The sequence below is a fragment of the Canis lupus genome, chromosome 5 (assembly GCF_003254725.2).
Source record: "Canis lupus dingo isolate Sandy chromosome 5, ASM325472v2, whole genome shotgun sequence".
NCBI lineage: Eukaryota > Metazoa > Chordata > Mammalia > Carnivora > Canidae > Canis > Canis lupus.
Window position 1 is genome coordinate 86,563,180 of NC_064247.1, and position 26,099 is coordinate 86,589,278.

General features: G+C 40.6%; 1 protein-coding gene across 4 annotated transcripts in view; it reads left to right on the forward strand.

Annotated features, from left to right (window-relative positions):
- CDH8 (cadherin 8) overlaps positions 1-26,099 on the forward strand; it is a 358,676-nt gene that overhangs the window by 138,280 nt on the left and 194,297 nt on the right. For 3 of the 4 annotated variants that reach the window (XM_049110768.1, XM_025426341.3, XM_035716226.2), the window contains one exon: positions 21,801-21,920. The exons of the other annotated variant lie outside the window; for it this stretch is intronic. In XM_049110768.1, the coding sequence (XP_048966725.1) occupies positions 21,801-21,920 (120 nt within the window). The remainder of the gene's footprint in view (positions 1-21,800; positions 21,921-26,099) is intronic. 4 annotated transcript variants of the gene reach the window in all.

The window sequence follows — 26,099 nt, forward strand, 5'->3', positions numbered from 1 at the left end:
ATATATTGATTCCCTTCGCTGCACGTCCAGTTTGTGATTTTTAAAATGATGTTCTTCTACCGTTATTTAGAAAACTGACATATATGTTGCAATGACACTTGGTGGACCTTCAGTAAGTGTGCGTTAAGAAATAAAAATGTCACCCATAGAATTCCTGGGCTAGTGTCTTAAACACAGTAGGTGCCCAGTAAATCTGTGCTATTGACATCCTCATTATCAACAGCATTATCATTACTAGTCCCGGAGAACAACACTACACGAGGCAGTTTCCCATGATTTGATGCGCACACTGATCTTTGAGGTTTATTTATTTATTTATTTATTTTGATCAAGACAATACAGCAATTGGCTAAGAGTCTTTCAGCAAATATGCAGTGAATCTGGGGCTGTGTTCTTACCAGTTGTACCACCAACACTTTAACTAAAACATGGTTCTCTGCATCCCGATGGAGTACATTGTATGTTAAATATATAAATAAATATTTATAAATATGTATTTATATAAATATAACTGAATATTTATATATTCTATAAATATTTTTATAAATATCTTATAAATATTATATATTATATAAAATACTATATATTTTATATAAAAATATATGAATATATTTATAAATAAAATATAAAAATTAAAATATATAAATAAAATATAAATATAAATAAAATATAAAAATTAAAATATATAGATAAAATATAACTATAAATATGAATAAAATATAAAAATTAAAATGTATAAATAAAATATAAATTTATAAATATTTATAGATATTTATATATAGTACACTATTGTACTATATATAGTACAATATATATACAATTGTACATATATATTGTATATAGTACAATATAGTACATTGCTGTATGTTAAATATATATATATTTAATTATGAAAATCACAGCTGCTTTTAAGGTAGGTGTGGTTTCACTCACATCCCATCGTTCCCACACTAAGGCCTTTGCAGTTATACTGAAATACCTAAATCCAGGTGAGGAAGCCCAAAGTGTTTCTTCTATTTGGGCAAAATTATTCAGGGTACTCCTTGAGCATGTTTTTCGGGATGCTCTTTCTAGGAATAGAAAATGAAACTGAATACTCAGTCCTCCATCTTTCACTAATACATGTAAAGAGATCTTCAAAGGAAGATCCAAATTCTTCTAACATCTGACTAGGTGCTCAGCTCCGTGAAGGCCAGATCGTTGCTCACACACTTTGGCATGACATTTCCATGAGTGGTTTGTACGCAGCAAGCACTGATCTGTGTTTCTGTTTGCGATTATTATTATTATTATTATTATTATTTAATTGCGATGAAGAAAAACTTCATTGTAACCCTCCTTCTTCTTAGTTTTTAACTTACCGTTTATGAACTGTAGGTTAATGCAGTTTCTAAAAAGAATGTTCTCTTAATCCTTGAAGGAAGCTAACATCTCTAATATTTTCCTTTTTCTGCACACCTTCTCTTCCTCCCCCTTCCCTCCTCCCCTCCTGCACTGTCTCTCTCTCTCTTTGTCTCAGGCACACACATTCCCTCACCCTTCACTCTCTCTATATGTTCCAGCGTGTGTGTTTGTGTGTGGATTTGTGTGATATATACTGTGTAAGTTGGAGGGAAAAGGCTGCTTTCTTTCCAAATCAAAGAGAAAAATGCGTAGAGTCTGGAACAGCAACAAAAATAGCTGGCTTGACTCACAGTCTCTCTCTACTCTGAAATATAAATTCTATCCTGAAGGGAATTCTCTTTGCTGTCTAGTGCAGTCTACTCTCCGTACATACGCACATAGTAAAATACGTGCAGATTCTAAAGTCTTCATAGGAACATGGGAGATCATTAATTTTGTATTATCTTGGCAAAAATGGGGGTGAGAAATTATTTATATTGTGGGCTCTAATTCGAGGCAGTCCGAGTTCCAAAGCATTGAGTTTCAGCAAACGCTGAGGAAGCCTCTGTTTTAAGAATCCCACATTGCCCCCTTTTACTTCTTCGTGAGTTTGCCAGTTCCAACCGTATTATGCTGTACGGGCTAGTCTTGTTCTGAGATGATGACATTACTTCTTTATGATGGCGCTTAAAGTAATTGTGTTTGATTTCTGCGGGTTTTATCAATGTAGTGGAAGGGGAGCTGAAACGGCCCACTGTGCTGGTGGCGGAGATCGAGGCTCAGATGTAAGGGGACCGGCGCCGTGCGTGTAAGTCCGGGTCACAGTTGTCTTTGCGGATTCCTTGATGTGCGTGTGAGACTTTCACATGTCAGGTGTTGCTGTTGTGAGCCCTTCGGATCCCATTGCTTTGCATTGCATTGATTCATTGCATTGATCCAGGGTAGCACAGTCATGTGAGGGAAGCGGGTAAGTATATATACACCCTATTCTCAACGAAGGGCTCCCCTCCATTTTCCAGATCTTTCTTGCAAACAGTGAAATGGCGCTAAGAGATTCAGAGATTTACGGTTTGCTTTAAGTCTGTCTGTTCCAGCTCTTATTATTTATAAGCCCCCCAGAGACAGATCATCTATGCCAATGTGCTTCCCGCCAAATCTAGGACAGTGCTCGGATGAGAAAGAAGGGGCAACAGGACAGACACAGAAGGGAAGTTGAGGTGAACCTGCTCTTGGTGGTTGGCCACCAGGTAGTCATCTAATGAAGAGAGAGGGGAACGTCTTTACTGTAAGAATATACTGTAAGAGGATTCTTCTTTTTCTTTTTTTCTGGTCCACATCTCATAGTCTTGTTGCCTCTTTTGTTGCCCGCACAAGCACGTGCAGAGGAATGGGCTGAGCCCAAGCAAGCAGGGGCCATTTCTCTGATGATGGATTCAAGCGCGCTTAGACCTAGGTTTGAAGGCTATTTGAAAACTGTCATCTAAGCAAAATATCTAGATTTCTTAGTCACCCGAAAGCCCCGAGGTATGTGGGTGTCTTCTATAATAAATGGGGGCCAGGGAGTTGTCATCAAGATTCTGAAGTCTTTTAATGTACTATGGGAGCTCGGAGAAGCAATTTCATTTCTTAAGGGGTTTGTGAAATTATGCCTGGAGATTTATTCTTACTTAATTCTCGTTCAACAACTTTCACAAAATATATAATTTTAATGACTGTGCTTAGCTGTATTATATTAATTTTGTAGAAAAAAGTATAATTAACATGAAAACTATACTGCATCCTCTATTTCTTAACTTGCCATCCTAAAAAAAAAAAATCTAGCCGTTCTGATCATGACACCCTACCATTTGGTGGTAAGATACCATAATTCCTGGAAAGCAGTAGATGAAAACAGGAGGATTTATTACTATATCCTTGCTGACACTAAACTAAAAATGTATCCCATATGAAAAGATTGAAAAGCACACCTACGTGTATTCCCGGTATCGGTACTTCCCGAACCACTTTCGAACACAAGGATGTTAGGGGGATTGTTCAGTCTAATTTTCTATAAAATCAGAAGCTTCAGAATTGTCTTACTTTACTCCGAAGGTAGTGGGGTGGTCAAAAGAAGCTAAAGCATTATGAGCACGTTATATGAGGGGTTTCTTTTCTGACTCATAGACGCCGATGTTGATCTGATGTAATAGGACCGCTATTAATCTCTAATATGGGTTCCATCATCTGAGTGTGCATCATGATGAAGGACCTGGGGCGCTGGTTAAAATAGTGTCACAGCTTCACCCTCAGAGTCTGTGGTTCAGTAGATTTCGAATAAAGCCAGAAACGTACACGTCTAACAGGTTCTGGAGGAGGCTAATGCTGCGGGCCTGGAGACCACACTTGAAAACCGCGTGCTCCGTGGGTGGCTATCATGGCATGTGTCTCTACTTGGAGCCCATGGTGAGTGTGCCAGGAGATTCTGAACACAAAGTAGAGAGGTGTGACACATCTTTCTGAGGTGTTACCGGAACATTTGCAAGGCTACTGCATATTTTAAAGAAATATGTTGATATATTAGGGAATGAAGCGCAGCAACAACATGACATATTCTGAGAAAAACACAAAAACTCAGCGTTGTTCCAAGCTTGCGATTGTCTGCTTCTACCTATGAAAGCTGTCACCCAACCTGACTCCCTACCTTGCCAGGGCTTTTCAAGCATGTCCACGCAAACACGGTAAAATCAGAGGTTCCATGGGGCAAGGACTGTGCCTATTTATCTAATCTGTATCCTTAGGTTCTGGCATCAGGTCTGGCAAAAAAAAAAAAAAAAAGAGGCTCAACGATCTGTGTGGTCTTAAGCAAGGCTTCTTTTATTTTAACCTCTCTTGTGTCCAGTTGCTTCAAGAGGAAAATTAAGGACGATGATAGAACCACTTCACTGGGGGACAATATCCTAAGTTGGGCCTGTCATACTGGTTCAAGACGATATTTGATATTCTTTATCAGCTACAGTAAATGCACTGAGAACTTGCTGTGTGCCCCACAGCTATGTAATGACAGTTAATAGGCAAGTCGAGGTGTGCTATTCCATGTGAAATTCTGTGTGGGGGGGACCTGAGGATTTCACATGAACCAGTTCATAGTGCACTTCACGACAGGGTTTGGAAGACGCCGCTATAGAGGTTTTTATTCCTTCTAGAGACAATGCCTGCCTGGGGGATATGCCAACCAGTAAAGGTCGGCTGAAGAATCCAGCCTCCTTCAGGCTTCTTTGTGTAAATTAAGAGTCTAGTGGACGCTTACAATTGTCTAAATGACTACTCTTTTTTATTATTTCTATATCAGCAACTGTATTCATCATTGACTTCCGTTAATAAAAACACATATTCATAGAGAGAGAATTAGAACCGTCTGATGCCTTCGTACTGCAGGAAAAAAAAAATTACAATATATAGGTTTAAATATTTACCAAAGTAAAGCGTAAGCTGTTATCTCTTGCAATTTGCTGGGCTCCCCTGGATGCTGTTCACAGGGTTTGACCCCCTATCCGTCCTACATTGTACTCACTGCTCTTTAGAATGCAGGTGCTAATTAACTTCTTAACACTTTCTGCACAGTACTAAAAGCCCAGCCTTCGTGTGTCTGTGGCTTCTCAGGTGTTTCTTTGAGTTACCTGCTAAAAAAAGGTGTATTTCCCACAGTGAGCATGTATTACTTTTGTAATTAAAAACTTGAAATAACATATAACTTTTAAAAGGGTTTTAGCACCCCTTCCTCTTCCTAACTCACAAATAGCTTTTTTTTTTTTTTTTTTTTCCAGGGGCCAGCATGTGGTGGAGTGAATTCCTTGCTCCCTCCTCTGATTCTCTGATTCAGAATTGGTTTCCCAAGGGGTAGAACCTAGGGATCCATCTGCATTTTAAACACCACTTATCTAGAGATTCTGGTCCTGGTGAAGGAATCATTCACCCAGAGCAGAGCTCTTCTCAAACTAGATACGTTTATGTTTTCTGACATACAGTGCTTGGTTTGATAGTTTCAAAATATGTCTAGTGAGTGTCTCCACATTGGGATTCTCAAACAGCTGCTAAGTTCTGGGTGATTTTTTTTTTTTTGATCCTGTAGGAATAATGTAGTACGTGTTACGTAGTGTGCAGTACACAGCACGTAAGGCATAGCCTAGGACACGGTGTGCAGCCCCGGACAGTAGTGCACAGTACATGCCCTTTGCTGCCAGTCAGTCAGCTTCTGATTGTAGTTGGTTATGGAAACCCATGGTAGAGACCTAAACACTTTAGTTTCTTTTCTTTTCTCTTTTCTTATCTTCTTTTCTTCTATACTTTCCTCTCCTCTCCTTTCCTTTCTTCTTTTGCTTTTTTTTTTTCTTTCAATAATATTTTTCTTTGGTTATTTTCATATTGTATATCCTACTTTAGCTTTAGCTTTTCATTTTCTTTTCTTTTTTTTTTTTTTGGACTATTTTAAGGTTTGTTCTTATAACTATTACTGATGATATTCTAAATGTATGTATGTAGTTTTGAGTGAGAGAGCAAGGGGGGGGGGGTAGAGAGAAAGGGAGAGAAAATCTCAAGCAGGCTCCACACCCAGTGCAGAGCTCAGTGTGGGGCTTGATCTAATGACCCTGAGATCATGACCTGAGCCAAAATCAAGAGTCAGGCACCGACTGCCTGAGCCACCAAGGCGCTCCTCTAAATGTTTATAAATAGGTATTCATTTGTTCTGTCAACATGTAGCCAAAAAAAGCTTACTCGTATTTTGGATTCTTTCTCTAAGATAACTTGAAAGAGGTGGAATTACTAAGTCAAATATTTTGACTATATATCTATCTACATTTATGCATTTATTTATCAATTTTCTATCTCCCTCCCTATCTATATATCAATCATTTGTTTTGTTTACTGTACTGTACTAATTACTGGAGTACTTGCTATTATAATTATGAATCAATTATCTGTAATTGAGCAGATGAATGAATTGAAAATAAACATTTATTGGGTATCTATTTATTCCTATTCTTTTTCAGGAAGCTAGAAGTGATTTAAATCTAAGTTTTAGGGTTTAAGTGAAATCTAAATGAGGTAATCCAAGTAAATTCTTGGGCCAAAATATAGTGGTTCTTCTATATTTGAAGGTAATTATCAGTATCTAATTAAAAGAGAAGACAAATATTTGGAAGAAAAGGCCATTGACAATGAATGGGAAATAATGGTAGTTAAAATGATGTGGAATTTTCTAGAAACTTGTGGATTTTCCCCGTTATGCTTTTCCTTTGAAGGAATGCCATGAGTGAAGTTTATATTTAATGACCATCCAGATTCCCAATTATTTTCCTGGAGAATCTGGAGAGTTACTATAGGTAGCTGTACATCCTGCATGAAACAGTTTTGAAAATGTTTCTCTGGAGAATTTAAAAACAAGAAAAGCTCAGAGTCCGCTGTTTTGAGACATATCCCGGTGCTCCTCATTTCACACATTTATACTCAAACATGTACAAAATCCTTGCTGCCACATTTTTCTTTCTGCCTGGAGAACAGCTGTAAAGATATTAATTGTGCTTCAGTTATAAATGGATTGCCAAAAGGGACAGAACGGGTTGTGTATCTCATCAGCATGCCCTGTCTGGTATAAATAATGAGACAGGAACTTGGTAAATTGGAAATTTGTGATAAAAACGAGATGTGATATTATAAAGTCCCACCAGTTCCTTCTTTGAACACATTGATTTTTAAGGCATTCTGGAGGACTGCTAAATCAATGATGTCTGTCACAAAATGTTGGTTAAAAGGGCTCTATTACTGGGGTCAACTGCAAATTAGCCCAAAGGGTAAACACAAAGGTAGTATAAATGTTAAAAAGAAAAAAAAAGTCATAGATGTTGTAAAATAGAGTTGGAAAGGCACAGCTGTAAGAAAACGTATACAATCTTTTCTCCCATTCCACTTAGATTCTTAACTATGTTAAGTAGGAAGAATTGAAGAGTGGAAGTATAACTGAATTGAATGAGGTACTTTATCATTTCACTTGTTTTTTTTTTAAACAAAGTTGGGATTTTCTTTGATGTTTCTCCAAATTCTCTTTCAAATCTGCTGATGTTCACATTTACCTTTTGTGAGCACCTAGCAAAGCTACTATTTCTCAGCATGATATCAAGATTAAAATTTAAACAAACCTAAGAAAATATTGATGTTTGTACAAATCCGTTGTACAAATAAGTGATTGTGTCTTGACTTCTTATTTCTTAAATAAAACCCAACTTTGGGAGGGGTCTTACTTTAAAGTGGCAAAAAATGGGGGATAGAATTTAAAAAATCCTGTGGCTATACACAGACATGTATGTTCTTGTTGATTTCTTTCCGTAAGCTTAGAATTCTGAAATCACAGGGTACCCTTGAAGGTGAGCTGCCTGCCTGTCATGTTATGTCGTCAGGGGAGGTCGCATCTCCACACCTCCGGTCCGTCTTCCACCTTTCCCTAGGAGCCAGTCTCCTCTGCGCACACACTGCTGAATTGTAGCCTGTGCAGCGATGTCTCTTTCTATGACTCCCCTCCTGTTAGACTATGAGCCCTCATCAGAGACTGTGGAAAACCTGTATTCGTTTTTGAAATCCCAGGGCCAAACATGGTTTGATGGTGTCCAACAACTGATAAACATCTGTAGAGCAAGAAGAAGGAACTAAGGAAGGGAGAATAGAGAGAGAGAAGGATACAAACAAAAAGATAGAGAAGAATAAGACGAAAAGTTAATTCAGTTTCCTCCTGCTTTTTTGTTGAACTATTTAAAGGTATGGTCCGCATCAAAATCAGCTTCACATCTTCAGGACTAGAAGCATAATCAATCAGTTTCTGTCTCACCCTCTCTCCCTCTTTGTTCCTCTTTCCATCCTCTCAATTTGAAAAACACTCAAGATGTTGGCAGATCCTTAATCATTTTTTTTTTTTGTAAACTCAATGCCTAGTCTTTCACATATTCTTTTGTTTTTGCCAAAATTTTAATTAAGGCAGGTAGACTTTTCAGTACATTTCCCCCCACCCCCAACTCTCTCCAGGCTTACAGGTGTCGAGGTCCCAGTACATTCTTCTAGTATTTTTGTTTCCATGCTACAGTCTGCTTATTTAACATGATCACATTTAATGTCTTCATGTTCCACTGTGAAAGTCTCTTTATTTTTCTCATATATCGTTTAATATGAGCTAGGGGAAAGAAAACAGGCTCGTAAGTGCCAGCCACGAATTCCTGCATCCAGGAATGAGCTGATGGCACCAGAGCTACAAAGGATGGGGTTAGGAATTGACCTGAGTTGACTTGATTTCAAATCTGATGATTAGTTTTCCTCAAGGTGAAGTTTTCTCGCCAAGGCTGGTTATTTGTAAGGATTATATGTATGTGAATGTCTTGCTTGTATGGTTAGGTTTCAGCCACATGGCTAACCTTGACTATTTATGCTAAGGCGCTGCAACTTCAGAATTGAGTTCTTTGGGTTTGAGGAAAGAGGAAGAGTAAGTTAGAATAGTATCTCTTCACTTGCTGTCTGCCCCAGTACACGCATTTAGCTTTGTTGAGTGTCATTTCTCACACTCTTGAGTATCTCGGAGGCAGCAATATCAGCTTAATATGTATATCTGGAGTCTAAAAATGAGCAAGGGAAGGACACTGCATAGTAAGTATGTAGCACATAGTTGAAGATAATTAATAGCCATGCTGTCTCTGTCCCAACTGGAATTTGAAAATAGGACCAGTGATATCTAACTCTTTTAGATTGAAAGTCAAGATGTTTATAAGAAGTAAAGTTTAATTTAAAATATACGAGTACCAGAATAAAGATGCTGTATGCTTCCCTCCTCCCTCCCCTTTTTAATACAGTAAAAAAAGAGTTGGTTTTGGGTCGGATGGCACTGGACTTGAATTAAACCTGAACCCTGGTAGTAAGAGATGGTGATATTCTGTGTTTTATAGTCAGTTGGGACAATTAAAACAGATATCCGCAGACTGGGTAATAGCAAGCATTTATTTCTCGTAGTTCTGGAGTCTGGGAAGTCCAAAATCTGCCAGCAGATCCAGGATCTGGTGAGAACCTGCTTCCTAGTTTGCAAATGGCTGCCTTCTTGCCATGTCTTCACATAGTGGAGAGGAGAGAGAGAGGAGCAAGCTCTTTTGCCTCTTGTAAGGACACTAATCACATTATGAAGGGCCACCCTCAAGACCTTATTACCTCCCAAAAGTCCCATCTCCTAATAGTGTGCCTCTGGGGTTTAGGATTTCAACATAGACATTTGGGAGGAACACAAAGATGCAGTCCCTAGTGCCCTGTTGCTGATTTCTACCCCAGTAAGGATTGAAGAACTTCTCTACTTAATGGTAGTGGAACAGCAAGCGATGAGTAGCTAAGGTTCAAGACATGCTTTCTTTATTCATTTTCTCTAGTTTAAGTAGAATTTCCTTAAACACATTCTGGTAAGATAGGCAGAAAGTCCTTGTTTTTCTTTGTGAATCATAGGCAAATCCAGGAAGATTTACTTATAAGAGAGAAAGGCCTTATCAGACTTCAAGCTCCATCAGCAGGGAAGGTGAGGTTAGCCTTTTTTTCATCTGATGCCATAGTGTCCTCTTGCCCATCACCCATCCCTGTCCACTGCTACTGCACTTTACTGTCAGATGATTTCGTTGATTCATGCTTGATTGAGTCAAATCTCCTAGTCCAGTTCTCTGCTAGGACTACGCTTGTCCTGCCTGGAAGGTAGCTTTGAGGCTACTCATTTACTCCAGGTTAAGCTAGTCTGTGAGGTCTGATTTCCAGACCTGGACTCTAACAGATTAGCCTTCATGGGTCTGACCGCAGCCTTCCTCTATGCAGGGTTGTTGAACCTAAAGAGGCTTCATTTTGACATCCATGGAACTTAACATCATTGCCCTTCTTCCTAGTCCCTCGGAGGGATCTTACCTCCTCCTATTTCCACCTTTGCACCCCTGAAGTCAAGTCTAAAGGCCATCAGTTCTTCTACAGGAAGTTTTCATGAGCTCATATAAGGGTTTGATATCATATTGGCTTTGGTTTACAGCCACAGAAGTGAGCCCGTCCTAGGAAGACAAGATCAAGACTCGCCTCCTAAGAAGAGGAAAAATCCCTACTGTTTATTTTCTAATATATTTAAAATATGAAAATAAGATAAAACAGTGAAAACAACAAATCAGAATATCAACGGATCAACCTACTCATAATCTTTGAATATGTCTTCCTAAAGAAAACAACCGTTCATTCAATTAGTCATTTATCTATTTGACAAATATTTATATCACTTTCTGAGATGCTGGTGAGAAAAATAAAAATATTAGGCTATGTTCTCTGCACTTGAAGATCTAAAATCAGAAGCAGTATAGCAGTTATGAAGGTATAACCGGTTTTGGATATTAGTTTTATCCCTTTCTGTTTGAATGGAGATGATCTTAACAGATGTTCAAAAGCTTGTTACAAAGATTAGAAGAATAAATATTTTATACCAGGCACTGTTCTTAGCACTTGTACCACTAGGATAATGCGGAGGCTTGCCTATGATATAAATAAAGGGTGAGGCCACATTACAGAGGAATGGGTTAATTCTAGAGAGGAGGATTAGATGGGAAAGTTGAGGGAATAAGAAAAAAATATTATTTTCCAGAAACTTTCAGTCTGCGGGGAAAAAATCTGTACCCTCTGCAATTTATATATGAAAGGAAAAGAAGCCCCCAGAGACAGTCAAATAAAGTGTTTTCAGCGTTGAGAAGAGAGGACAATTCAGCTTAGAGACAGCTAATTCTTGAACCTGGATGTGAACGAGTTAGGCAGATGTGTTAGGGAATCCTAGGAATGTACTTGCTTGAGCAAGTGTGTGGGGGGAAAAAAAGTCATGGGGAAGATTAGGAAGATTAGAAACCTTTGGTGTAAAAGAATGTATAATCCCTTTTCTAATGTTCTGTTTTCCTGAGATAAGCTCCAAACTTACCAACCTCCTTCCTGAGGGCTGGGGGTTTCCTGATTTGCAACCCTGCCTCTGAACTTTGACTCCAGATCATCCTGGTTCTTAACTGTCATCTCCGTATCAATGCTCTCTTCTCCCCGAAAACTTGCTTTCTCGGTTTATTTTTTTTTTTATTTTTTTTTTTTTATAAATTTTTTTTATTTATTTATGATAGTCACAGAGAGAGAGAGAGGCAGAGACACAGGCAGAGGGAGAAGCAGGCTCCATGCACCGGGAGCCTGACGTGGGACTCGATCCCGGGTCTCCAGGATCGCGCCCTGGGCCAAAGGCAGGCGCTAAACCGCTGCGCCACCCAGGGATCCCGTGCTTTCTCGGTTTAGCTGCCCTTCCCGGGTTACTCACTACCGGTTCTTTCCCCTACATCCAACACTTATCACATCATTTGTCATTCGTCATGTCATTTTCTAGCCTTCCCCTTGTCTGCCCTTTAGGAAAGCAAGAATCTAGGGCACCCGGGGGGGCTCAGCGGTTGAGCGTCTGCCTTCAGCTCAGGGCGTGATCCTGGAGACCCGGGATCGGGTCCCACATCAGGCTCCTGGCATGGGGCCTGCTTCTCCCTCTGCCTGTGTCTCTGCTTCTCTCTGTGTCTCTCATGAATAAATAAATAAAATCTTTAAAAAAAAGCAAGAATCTTGAAACTGTAAATTCTCATAGGTGCCTAATAAGAAGGCTTGGCACATAATAGAAGCTCAGTACAAATATACTGTAATAATTAAGTGCCCAAATAGGAGATACCCGAACTTTCCTCTATTTTAGCTACAGACATCATGGATGGTGGCACATATGGGATGGCATATTTTGTGTGAGTTAGTGAATGCTTTTTTTAAAAAAAAATCTTCTTGAAATCAAAGGTCTCTAATGATTCTAATGATTGCCTAATTAAGCCTTTTTTTTTTTTTTTTTTTTTTTTTTTTGTCTAAGACTTTGACTTCCCATTAGCTCAATGGCTCAGTGGTTTTTCACTTGGCCAGGTATGAAATTTGGTAAGAGATTTACTCATTTTGTCTCTCAGTTAGGGAGGGGAAAAAGTAACCATGTGAGGTGAGGAATATATTAATTAATTTGATCGCGGTAATCATTTCACAATGTGTCCATATATCAAACCATCAAGTTGTAGGCCATTCTATGTATATATTATGATTTTTTGGTCAGTTGTATGTAAGCAAAGGTGGAGGGGGGTGGAAAGGAAGAGGTTGTAGTCACACTACCTGCCATTTTTAAAAGTCCTGGCTTTTAACTAGGGAATTGAGCTCATTCTAAAAGAATAAAAAATGAACAGCCACTGGAGTGGTTATAATTTTATTCTCATGCCTCTCAAGCTCAAATTCATCCTTCATCAAACATACATAAAGTCGCATGCCATAGAGAGCCAGGGGTGCAGCTCAATGCAATGTCCCCGCACCCAAGGAATACCGACTGTTTATCCATGGGGAGCAGAGTAAGAATAGGATGTGGGTAATATTCCCATTTCTTACTTAGGAAACTGAGTCTCGTAGATGTAAAGAATAAAAAAGAAAATCCTTGCTGTGTAGCAGTGACGAGTCATTAGTGAAGAGTATTATCTCAGTCTAATAATAAGAGGATGTGAATTAAACCTCTGACGTCTTAAGTAGAGCACATACCTGTTTTCTACTACACCATGCCGGTGACTTCTAGAAACAAATTTAACAGAGATTTGCAGTTTCCTGTAGGACGGTGAAGCCATGTGAAAACAGTGCTGCAATAAACTTCCGACGCTCTTGGGACAGAAGCTCTGAGTGCTGCACATCCCTGTACCTTCCACACCTGACTTAGAGCTCAGCACACAGTGCCTACGGTGCAGATGGCCTTTGTGTGAGTGAACGAAGGAGTTCGTGTGATAAAATACAGTGAAGGAAGCTTCCACCCCCTGCAATCCTGACACACTGTAGAAGGCACCTGCAGAGCCACTGGTAGCATAATTTTGCAAGGTCAGGATGGAAGTAGCTGCCAGTCTAGAGCATAAATGATGCTAGTTCACTTCTTAGGTATTTATAGGATTTCATTCCATAGGTAACGGATCAGCAAAGGCTTGATTGCTGGCAATAGGCAGCCTAAGAAAAGAAAATACACTTTTTTGGGTCCCATTGTATGATAAGAATCATTCTGATTCTGAAAGGGTTTAGTCATGCACACGGAACTATCACACAGACAGCTTATTAGTTTTCACAACCAGGCCTCCAATCGTCCTCATTATCTGTTTGCAAAAGCAGTGGGTAGGCCACCGTACTGGCGCTGTTTGTGGGAAATACAGAAGGTACTTTCCTCTGGTGCATAGTAAACATGGCTGAGGTTTTACAGTCACACATTTTCATACAGTATCTTTCACTTCTCTCACCCAGTGCGCATTACAGATGTTCGCTGGGATGATGCATGGGTGAATGGAAGACATCTGTGTGCTCGAACGCGTTTTCTGAAGTGTTTTAATTGTTCCAGAAAGTTTCGGGCTCGTTTTATAAACACGATGTCAAGTGTGGATGGGCGTTTCATTAAGTCACAAGACTGTTTATACCTCTGAATGCTCCAGAATGAAATATGGAAACGGGATTTTATTTCCCCGGTTTATGTCCCAACTCATAGAGCCAGAGAAATGACAGGGTGCATTTCGGTGCTGTCCATCCGCCTGACTGCAGTTAAGAATCTGTCCCGGTTCCCATAATAAATTCAATTTGGAGCATGTAGAGTTTGGCAGCCACGTCGTACTACAGGCTGAGAGCTGGCGCGCGAGAAGAACACCCAGTGAGCGATGGTTGGGCCTTTGCAGAAGATGATGGAGGGGGACGTGGTGGTTTAGGATTTCCTTGTGAGGTGTGTGTCTCAAAGACCAGTTTCTGAAGTGAAATGGCAGGCACGTGCTGCCTTTGCCTCCTGTCTAATTGGCTTTTATGAATTGCAGGATTGATCGCCAAAAAAAGGAGAAGGGTCTGATCTTCTATTATCACCCTGACCGTAACTTCCCTAGTGAACTGATGGTTGTTCAGAGCAGAAATTCTTAGAAGGAGGTAAAATCCTGCCTTTCTGCTTATAGATGGAACATTTCACTCTTTCCCCTCAGAGCTTGCTTGAGAAAGAATACTCCATAGGTAGGGTTAAAAAAGCAAGCCATGAATTTTACTGATCCACGTTTAATCCTCCTCATCCTCCAAAGATCCTCTAAGGCGTCCCTTGGAGGTTTGGCTATCTGGCATGTGTCTTCGATAATTAAACAGCAAAACTGAGGGGAAAAAAAAATACTGGTAAGGATTTAGGCCATCGTTGCACTGGGAGGATTCGCTCGAGGCCCTTCCAGAGAAAGTACTGACTCCGGTGTCACTTGGAGGGATGCAAAGGGAAGTGCATTTATCGTCCGCTTTCCCGTAAGCATATCAGGTCTGTGTCCTCGTGTTACGGGGGTGGAGGTGGGGGGACAAAACAAACCAACGACCACCCTCTAGAAGTGGCCCGCCAGTCATGGACGGGGGTATCCCAGAGCACGTTTCCATGAAAGTAAAAACCAATGGATTTGGCGTGTGACACGGCGAAAAACATCCGGGGCTGGACGCCGTAGCTTCTAGTAAGCGATGATTTAAACGTCAACAAGTTACCCAGAGGCCTTGAGAAACCGTTGCTCTGCTATTCAGCGACAACCAAAAAAGGTTGCCATGGCAACACCTGGGCCCCACTACCTCCTGCATCGCCTAGTACTGGGGGAGCGAGCAAGGAGGATGAGCGAAGATGGGCCCAGGGCTTCGTTTCATTAGATTAACGAATGCCCGCTGCATCGCTGCTGTGGCCTGGTCGGGCGACGGTCTTTGGAATGTGTGAATGCTTAACTGAGACATCTTCAGATGATAATGCCAGACACTCTGTCCGCAGACGGTGCACAGCGAACTCGGACCAGGGTAGCCGGCAGGTCAGATCGGAAGTTTGAAGATGATAGCAGGAGGCCAAGAACATATGCCTTCTGAATTCCAGCTATTGCAAAGGTTCTGCTGCTTTATTTTCTCAGCTGCTAACAGAACGCTTATTCTCCGAAAACGTATTGCAAATGACTCTTTGCAAATGGGGTTTGTGTTGCTCTCGTCATAAGAGTCTTAGCTTTTCCAGTGTGCACATTTTCACGCTGCACCAAACCTTTGTTTTCCTGCTCAGGGTGTCAGCACCAGCATTTTTCTTTCTGAATAATGTGCAGAATTGGTGTGCTGACTTGCTCATAAAAAAGTATAGTCTAGCTAACGGAGCTGCACTACCCAGACCCAACATCTTATTTTCCCGAAGGCCTTTCATCTTAGTTTGTCAGCAAACTGGAACCTCTAACCTGACAGTGTAAAATTTTTGATGGTTAATTTTGCTTGTAGTGTTGGCTGTCATTACAGGGGGAAGATGTGTGGGTCCTGCTGTTAATGGGAGGGAACCTTCAGGTGTGCCAGGAGGCAAAGGATACCATGAGCCCTATATTAATTAAAATCCAAGCGCGCATTGGCAAGTCTCACTTACCCAAGAAGCTAAATGCAGAAAAATGGGCTTATTATTAAAACCAGAATTCACCTTGGAATTGACGTCGTCGTACTTGAATTGATACTAGCAGGATGCATTGTGGTGACAGGGATCATTTTTGTTGACAACAGCTGGAAATACAACAGCTATATTATTATAATTAGGATCAGCATCAAGTTGGATCATAATAGGGGCTTTCTTGGAGAAATGGCACAGTGTCAAATTTATAGTCACTGGCTAAATGAGTCTCTTGTATCCTCGACAAAGGGACAAAAACAGTTCCAAATGAAAACACAAACAGAGAATCCTGTTGTTATATTTCCTGGGTATTACGCAGGGTCCTATTTATCACACACCAACACTTGCCGCTTTGAAGGAACATTATCCTGCAAGGTTTACACTGTTCAATTTGCCTCTGTGGTCTGCATTCTGCATGCATTTCCACGGAGAAGCCTACACCGCGGCTTGCCTAGCAATCTTTTCTGCTGCAAGATTAACCTCAAAGCATCCATTTTCCCCCCTCTGGGTAATCACTTGACAAATGCATCCACAAAACCTCTCCACGCATCTCTTCCAGCGTACAGGTGCATCAACAGTCTTGAATCACTATTAGGAGAAATATTATCCTTGACGGGAAGGAGTGTTGCCTTTTCATTTCCAGAAGCCTGAAGGGTGAAGGATGCGGGTTTCCCAGGAAGCCGGGCATCGGGCAGAGATACGACGGGTGAGGATGCGGGTAAAAGCCCCCTTCGCCGGGCCGCGTGGCCCAGCGGGGTTCGTCAGTCCACCTTGGCCAGAGGGTGGGACTCGCGTGGGCTGAGACACCTGGCCTTCATCGGAATGCCGCCCCTTCAGCTGCCGTCGAGACACTTGCGCTGATGGGGCGCTCGGAGCCTGGCCTCGTGCTGGCTGCCTGGAGGCACGTTTTCTCTCCGAGCCCACCGCCGTTGTGTACCATACAGTTGAGATGGCCTGGATGGGAGAAAGTGAGCTTGTGTGTGTGTGTGTGTGTGTGTGTGTGTGTGTGTGTTTTCTGATTGACTTTCTTATTAAGGACACGAACGTATTATTACATTTGGGAACATCTTTTTGTGTTTTCCCCTCAAATTTAAGGAAATCCACCGCGATGAAAGTAATTAGGCAAAACTACACCATCCACCTCCACTTAAAATGATCAGACTCTGGTTGTTATTCAGTCCCTCGTGTACACACACGTGTCCGTGGGGTAACAGCGACAGTAGGCTCTCGGAAAGGTCCATGGTCAATAACTCTTCATTACTCTTTGCATGACTTATGACATTCAATTATCTCAGTCAGCCTTGGGAGGCAGCAGTTACCGCCAGCTTCCTTTTTACAGATTAAGAAACAAACCAAAGCTTAGAAAAGTTTTGTTGCTTTGGCCAAGGACACAGGACTGAGAGAAGCTGAAGACAGCTAGGAAGCCAAGTGTCCCAGGACCTTGCCTGGGAGGCACAGTCAGTTGAGCATCCGACTCTTGATCTTGGCTCGGGTCATGATCAGGGTCATGGGTGGGATCGAGCCCCATGTTGGGTTCTGCCCTCAGTGTGGTGTCTGCTTGCACCTCTCCCTCTGCTTCCCCCGCCCCCCGCCATAAGTAATAGATAAATAAACTCTTAAAAAAATAATACACGTTCCCTGGTTTAAGATAGTATGACTCAAGGCATATCTTCTTAGTCGACTCATCTCTAGTTAATAGCATCATCTCATTTAATTCTTACACAGAACTTTGAGGTGTGCAAAGGAGAAGCAGTTGTCTTTGGATGTGTAAAAAAAAACCCTGAATCACAGAGCCTGGGAGTGTTGGAAATCTGGCCCTTTACTCCTGCCTCAGTGATTGGTAATGTGATAGAACAATAAGATAACATCAAGTTACAGTACACGTTGATAATAGGATCATCCTCTGCCTTAGTAGTTTAAATAGTAAACTTCCCAGGAAGCATCTCCAGCTTCCATTTAAGGAGAAATGATCTCCATGGGGTTTATGTGGTATGAATGATTTAAAAATATATATTTTGATATAGAAATACATCTTCAAAGTAATTATGATAGAAATGAATGTTCCTTTGGAGAAGGGTGAAGTGACGTCTTAAAAATGTGCGTTACCCACGTGGTCATTCTGAACTATGGCTTTGCCTAAGAGTTGTCTGAGAAGACATCTCTGCGCCACCATCCCCGTGCTGCCGTGCTGTAGATCTGAAAGGCGCCCCAAAGACCTGAGTGTTTTTCGAGCTAGATTCCAAAATGTAGGCACAGTTGGTACCCAGGGGCTTAGCGTGTGGCCATTTGTGTGCTAGGCCTCTACGTATATTATTTGGTGTAACCCTCAAAATAATCCCGATATATATAGTAGATTAGAAGTTTGAGGCTAGGGGATCCCTGGGTGGCGCAGCGGTTTGGCGCCTGCCTTTGGCCCAGGGCGCGATCCTGGAGACCCGGGATTGAATCCCACGTCGGGCTCCCGGTGTATGGAGCCTGCTTCTCCCTCTGCCTGTGTCTCTGCCTCTCTCTCTCTCTCTCTCTCTCTGTGACTATCATAAAAAAAAAAAAAGTTTGAGGCTAGAGCAGGTTAAACGGGTAACTCCTTCAGCACAGGCTGGAGGCATCCCATCTGCAGAACCGCGACCCGCACATCACTCTGCCCAAACGCGCCCGCAGCACACACACATGCAGCGAGTCTATCATTGCTCAGAAATCTGATTTCTTTTTTTTTTTTCTCTGTGAAGGTGTTTCTCAATTTCAGAGTCACCCACTAGTGGGTAATTTTAGTGATGATAGAAATTTCTAACTCCTTGTTCACCTTTTTGTTTCCGGTACCTAGACGGTGGCTACAAGAGAAGGCTGACTTTATTTTTCTGACGATGTGTCATTCCATAATGAGGGGGAAATATTTCTCCTAAAAAAAAATAAATAAATAACATGCGAGGCAAGTCAATAAAGCAAAGCCGTTGTTTCACGGTCATCTGCATGGACGAGTTCACCCTTTCTCTTCAGTCTCTGAACTATGAGCTCTCGGTAACTCCTGAGTCTGTTTCTTGCGATTCAGTCTTTTTTTTTTTTTTCTTTAAGTTCTTCTGAACTAATCTGAGACTTAAGGAAATGCTGCAAGAAGAGTTCCATTTACCTCTCAGCCAGTCTACCATCATTTGAACACCATATGGAAAATTAGTGCAAGAATAAAAACTAGAAAGTGAGCGTTGAGATCCATATTGATTGTTAATGGTTTATCACCCGTACCTGCCCTACTGCTGTAGCCTCAGAGCTGGGCCCAGTGCCGAACCCCCAACGTCTCTGCCTCCAATCAGATCCAGGGGCGCGAATAGAGGGGAGGCCCTTCGGCACGGGTCTGATCTCTAACTGAAATACCGTCTCTGTTTCCTACAGGATAAGCCAACATTCCCCATCCTGGCGTTCAGATGACTGCTGAATTCTGGGCTCCAGCTTCCCTCCTCAAAACTAGCTCGGTGACTGATTTTTTTTTTCAATCATCCCTGCTCCTAAAATTTATTCCCTTCACTTTCTTCCTCTTACCTGGAAGATTTTTCTTCCAGTTCTTCTCCATCCCACACGATACTCCAATAGCTACAAATATTGTACTTCCCTGTGTTCATCTTCACCAGCTAGTTGATGAGGTATTTGTGAGGATGAGTCTTTTTTTTTTTTTCTCCTTGATACTGTTCCCAGTGTCTGGTGGAACGTGGAATGTGTATTACATAACCAACATTAGGTGCTTTTTTTCTTGCTTGCTTTTTTTTTTTTTTTTTCTTAACGGTAGATTTTGTAAAACCTCTGAATCATCCTTCTGAGTAGAAATTTCAATTTTACAGGACTATCCACTTCTCAACAAACATTATTACTCTGTACAGGGACCATAATTTAATATCCTTAAAAGTGTCTTGATTGGCACAATCTTGCAAAAGCTCTATTCTATTTCAGTAAACAGGGAGCTCTGCTGCCCAGACCCGCCTCCACCTCCATGCCCTTCAGGTTGGGAACACTCTTCCCCCATGCTGCTTGAGTGTTGATTGTTGACATCTCAGGGCTGATGATCATCCAGCTGAAGAGAGCTGCCTGGTAAAGGCCAAGGCTCCATTCTCAGAGGGGTTCCTACATCCAATAACTGGTCAGTATCCGAGTCTAAAGGTCAGGCCCCGTTTGCTCAGTGACCATCCCCGCTGTAGATTGTCCAGTGGAGTCTGTGAAGGCATCACAGCCCAAGGCCTCCTTCTGCCCAGTATTGACCTGACTCCCCGCAGACATCACTGGAAGAGACCTCCCCTATACAAATTCCTCAAGAGATCTATCTCCGAGTCTATTTATTAGGGAACTCGTCTGTGATGCTTACCCACCATTTCTCTTTAAATCATCAGATTATTCATTTGCCCACTCGTTCAGTTGTCAGTATGTCTGATAGTTATTATGTGCCTGGCACTTCCTGGATGAAGGACACTGGCCCTGCCCTCGCAGGACTTGAAGCCTGTTATCATACAAGACATCTTCGATTTCTCTTAGGTCCAGCAGTTCCCAGGATTTCACAGTCTCTCAGATGACTTTGCCTTTACTGATGCCTGACTTATTGCTTGGAGTCCCTTCTCTCCCCTTCTCTGGGTTAAACTCTATCCGTTCTTAATAATGTAACCTGGGGGACACCTGGGTGACTCGGTCCGTTGAGCATCTCCCTCATCCCAGGATCCTGGGATCTGGTCCCACATCTGGTCCCACATCTCCCTCTCCCTCTGCCCGCGGCTCCCCCTCCTTGTGCATGCCCATGTTCTCTCACTCTCTCTCTGTCAAGTACATAAGTAAAATCTTTTTAAAAAAAATAATATAACTCAAATGCAACACGTCTCCGAAAGCTATCCCTGACCCCACTCTCGGTGGAGTGAGTGAGAGGTGGGAATGTAGTGCTCTTGCATTCAGCTGAATTTCTATCTGCATGTGTGTCTGTCCCCTCCTCTTCTCTTTCACCAAAAAACTGCATATTTCTTTTCTTTTTTTTTATGATAGTCACAGAGAGAGAGAGAGAGAGAGAGAGAGGCAGAGACACAGGCAGAGGGAGAAGCAGGCTCCATGCAGGGAGCCCAACGTGGGATTCGATCCCGGGTCTCCAGGATCGCGCCCTGGGCCAAAGGCAGGCGCCAAACCGCTGCGCCACCCAGGGATCCCCTGCATATTTCTTAAATGTAGATTTTATCTTAGTATATGTACGTCACATCAGGCAAGCTGTATGTGTTCAGTTGCTGAATGAATGAGTGAATAGCAAATAGAAAATGAATCTGGAAAAAAGTGTGTTTTTTTTTTCCTGTTATCCATAAGACCTAATTACTTAAACATAATGATTAATTGGTGGCTCCAATCTAATTTTATATGCTGGGAATTTAGGTGAAATGGATAAGATATATTCCTCTGATATTTTCATGCAGCTTTTCTCAGCAGCCATTTTTTTCCAGGTATATTCAGTTGTACTTCTGCAAAACTTAAATGCTACATATTGTATCGTATTATTAACCTGGTGTTTCATGTTTTTCTGATATATTTCCTTTTCCTATTCTCCAAGCTCACATGAATCTGATATGTATCTTTAAAATGGAAACTACACAGGATTCTTAAGTAATACAGGTTCTAAAAGGGTTATCTTTATATGGTACTCCAACCTAGCAGTACTCTTCTTTTAAAAGACTTGGATATTTCTGAAGTTATGACAGAGTAGTTTATCTCCATATTTTTGAAGAGATTTCTCTTTTTTTCTTTATTCCCACACATGGATTTCTGTATGATATGCTTGGCAAAATTTAGCTGTTGGCAAAGAATAATGTGTTAATTATTATCTTTTTCTCTCCCTCTTTCTTTTTTTTTTTTATTTTCTGTCCCCCCCCCCCCTTTTTAGGTACGTCTGTCACTAATGTAACAGCTACAGATGCTGACGACCCAGTTTATGGAAACAGTGCAAAGTTGGTTTATAGTATCTTGGAAGGGCAGCCTTATTTTTCCATTGAGCCTGAGACAGGTTTGTGGCCTAAATTTTGAATTCTATTACCATGTTATTGCTTCAGGGAAACACTTTTCTTGGGATTTGGATTATGAAATGTTATGGTTAAGTACTTCGCTGCCTGTATCAATAATATTTGAATGTGTTATTTCTGTGCAGTATGTAGTACATGGCAAGTCCAACAATCATTTTGATACTGATTAAAACAAATTGCAGACCCTTTGTAGAATATCACCTATTTAACAGATGGCCTGGCACCATTTCTCATCCCGGGGTGGTGGGGGGAATGTGCTTATACATCAGGCACACTCAACTATCAGAATGAAGAATAAAGTCAGGTGCTTATTGGTTGTGTGATGCTTGGCAGGAAACACTTATAAATCTTTTTTAATGGAATGGGAATGGAATCTACTTACTAATGTCATGATGAAGATCAAGTCAAGTAATAAACATCAGCTATATATAGTGCGTGGCATGTGGTAATTACCCAGTAGGTGGATATTACTATTTGTGCTATTAGATTCCTTATTTATAAATCAGGATATTGATATCTGCCCATTAGAGTTCTTCATGAAGATAGTAGCAGTAGCAAGTAACATTAAACCCAGACAGTATCCTGAGCCTGGTGGTACAGACTTTAGAAATCATTAAGGTATTTTAAAAAACAAAACTTTTTTTAACTGATTAGAAAAATAACTCCATAAATTATAGTTTTTGCAAATGAAGATATATCTCCCTATTGTTTGATTTTGACAATACATTAAGAGAATAAGTCCACTGTATCAGACTTTTTATAATCCTATGGGATTTTTTTTTTTTGTAGCACATATAAAAAAAATACTACAAATAACATTATCCTTTGTGTGTCTTTGGTTTGGTCTGAAAAATTTCAAATTGAAAGATTCAGTATACAGCTATATATACGTGTAATTTCTTCAATTCATGAGTTTCCAGTATTATTCAGATAAATTTCCATGCCTTACCATTAAGTCAATTATTAACTAAATTAAAAATTTAAAGCCTCTCTTTGCTTTTTTTTTTTTTAATTCAAAGAGTAAAATTCTCATGCATTTAAAAGTGAGAAAAAGTGCATTTATATATAAATAGGTCATGGCTTAAAATTGAATTTAGATTTAGGAACAGGAAAGAACTCTTCAAAAACACATTAATTAGGGGCATAATTACATATTCGTCTTCAGTGAAGAAGGAAATCTGTCATAAACTTCATCTCATTTGGGCTCCTTGATGACCCTAGGGGAAGTGGCAGAGAAGGTAGTCAGCTGAAAGGGAGGGAGGGAGAAAAGGAGGGAGGGAGAGAAAAAGAGAGGGAAAGAGAAAGAGAAGAAAGAAAGAAGAGAAGAAAGAAAGAAGGAAAGGAAAGAAAGAAAGAAAGAAAGAAAGAAAGAAAGAAAGAAAGAAAGAAAGAAAGAGAAAGAAAGAAAGAAAGAAAGAAAGAAAGAAAGAAAGAAAGCAAACAGAAAGAAAGCCTGGAGATGTTCTGATGTTCTTTTGGCCAACGTCACAGAGACAGAGTTGGAAACAGAACTGGGACTCATACCCAGGTCCTTAATTTCAAAGCCATCTTGTACTTCACTTTCCCTAGGTAATAACTATGGCATAGGGGCTCCTGTTAAACAGAAATTGTTGGGATCCCTGGGTGGCGCAGCGGTTTGGCGCCTGCCTTTGGCCCAGGGCGCGATCCTGGAGACCCGGGATCGAATCCCACGTCGGGCTCCCGGTGCATCGAGCCTGCTTCTCCCTCTGCCTGTGTCTCTGCCTCTCTCTCTCTCTCTCTGTGACTATCATAAATAAATAAAAATTAAAAAAAAAAGAAAAAAAAAACAGAAATTGTTGATTGCTTAAGTGGACTTAAATCATTTTCTCCTTTGCTCCTTGCCTATTTGTTCACTTGGATCTTTTTGTTCACCAGGCCCACTGTAATCCAGCAAAAATTCACTCATCATTCACTGTGTGCCAGACATTGAATTAAATATAAGGGGAAAAATTCACAAAGGCTAATGTCAGCCTGCAAGTATCTCACAAGCCATTTTGGAAGACAGAGTTTTGCTTTCAACATAAGCACAAGGAAGCATGGTGATACCATTTAAATAATTTATATATCGAGAATATATTACCATGAGGTATAGATAATAAAAACCCCCACTAAGCCAGAGGATTTGGCTACTTTTAAGTCTCATTGACATCTATTGCCATTTGCTTAATCAAATGTCAGCAACATTTAATATTTGCATTTTTGCCCAGCATAATAAGTGTCTGTCTCAACATACATTTATTTTAGCTTTATCATTTCTGATTTGAAAGTTACAAAATTATCTGGTTTATATTTTAGAAGGTTTATTCTGATACTACTGTAGGAAATGTAATGGGGAGAAATGATACTCGAAGAATATATGTAGTTATTGTTTAATAAATATTGGGTGAGTGAAGTTGAGATTTTTAATTAAAGCAGACACAATGCTGAAGGAATTAGAGGAAAATTTAGTAATCAGTAGTCACCCTAAATTCTTTTGTTGCAATATAAATATGTACAAGGGAAATATAAATATTTGTGTGTGAATGCCTACACAGTTACACTTGAGTGTGTTCAGATGAAAGCAGAGTATAAGTCGTTCCTATAGAATCTAAATTTGACTCTATCTGTGAGGCCTCTCTTTTTAACTTTTTTTTTTTCAAGACTGGTATGAATGTGTGTGTGTGTGTGTGTGTTTAAGTGTTCTGCATAAGTGTTATGCAGAAACAGATTAAGAGCACTTTCTAAAATTTTTACATTAAAAAAATAAAATAAAATAAGATTTTTACATTAAGAAAGTACAGGAGAAAAAAAGTGCAAAGACCATTGAGCATTTGGGTTTTTTATTTTGTAAGCAAGTGGAAAGTAAATATATTTTCTGGTGGCCAAAAGATGTGTATCAGTTACTGTGTCCTCTGGAAGACATTGAGACAGGGTTAGGAGAACAGGTGGCTTAGCATTTAAGGACTATAAAGGATAAAAGAGGCACTGTCTTAGTTCTGGCTGCAGAACTAAGGTATTTATAACAAAATACCTTAAACTGGGTGGCTTACAAGAAACAGCAATTCGTTTCTCCCAGTTCTTGAGGCTGGAAGTCTGAGATCAGGGTGCCTGTGTTGTAGAATTCCAGTGACGGCCTGACTCCAGGGTGCAGAGGGCTGACTTCTTGGTTCGCGTGGAAAGAGACTGAGCTAGCTCACTGGCTTCTTTGCATGTGAGCACTAATACTGTTTTTAAGAGATTTACTCTCATGATCACATTGCCTGTTAAAGCCACTTCCCCCAACTACCATCACGTTGGGGATTGTATTTCAACATATGAATTTTGGGAGGGACATAACCCGTCCATAAGAGGCATGAAGCACCACACTGCAATGCAGATCTGATACCCATGCAAGTTTAGAGGAGAGGAAGCAGGATAAGGCAATGCACGTATGACGACATCTTGGCCAAACTTATGGGGATCCCTGGAGCAAAGATTTCTCTTAAAAGATGTCCCGTATGTTACGTACATAGCCAGGTTTTTTTTTTTTATTTTTATTTATTTATTTTTTTTAATTTATTGCTGTCATGCCATGCTCGTCATTGGCTCCAATGTGCCTGGGAAGAGTGGTCCTTTACTTGAACAGTAAAACTAATCCTAAAGATGATTCAGCTGGGAGATGTTAACTAACTGCGCTCCTAGGCAAATTCTTTGAAACCCCAAGCACAGTGGGTCTCTGTGGCTGTCACAACATGTGGCAAACACAAAAGAGTAAATACATTTTTGCCCTATCAAGTCAGCAAATGTGATGTTTGAGACACTAGCATGTAGGATTAGTAGGTGTTGGCAAATTACTTTGTCAAAATCTGGTAGTTAAGAGTATTAGTAAGTACATTTATTGAAAGAATTTGAAGGCTATATGTCAGAACCACTAAGAATGTCCACTAATTTTGACCTAGGAACTTAAATTCTAGCAAAATAAAGCAAATTTCAGGAATGAGCACAGAGTCATTACGAAGACCTGTCTACCTCTAAGAGAGTGCCTGCAAGTGCTCCTCTTTGTGGTTGGTATGTCCGTGTGTTGAGCAAGTGACGTAAAGTAACTCAGTCAGAAAATGTTGGCTTAAATACCAATACGCATTTCTAGTGAGGTGGGATCATTCCTCAGTTCCTTGTTTTGGTTG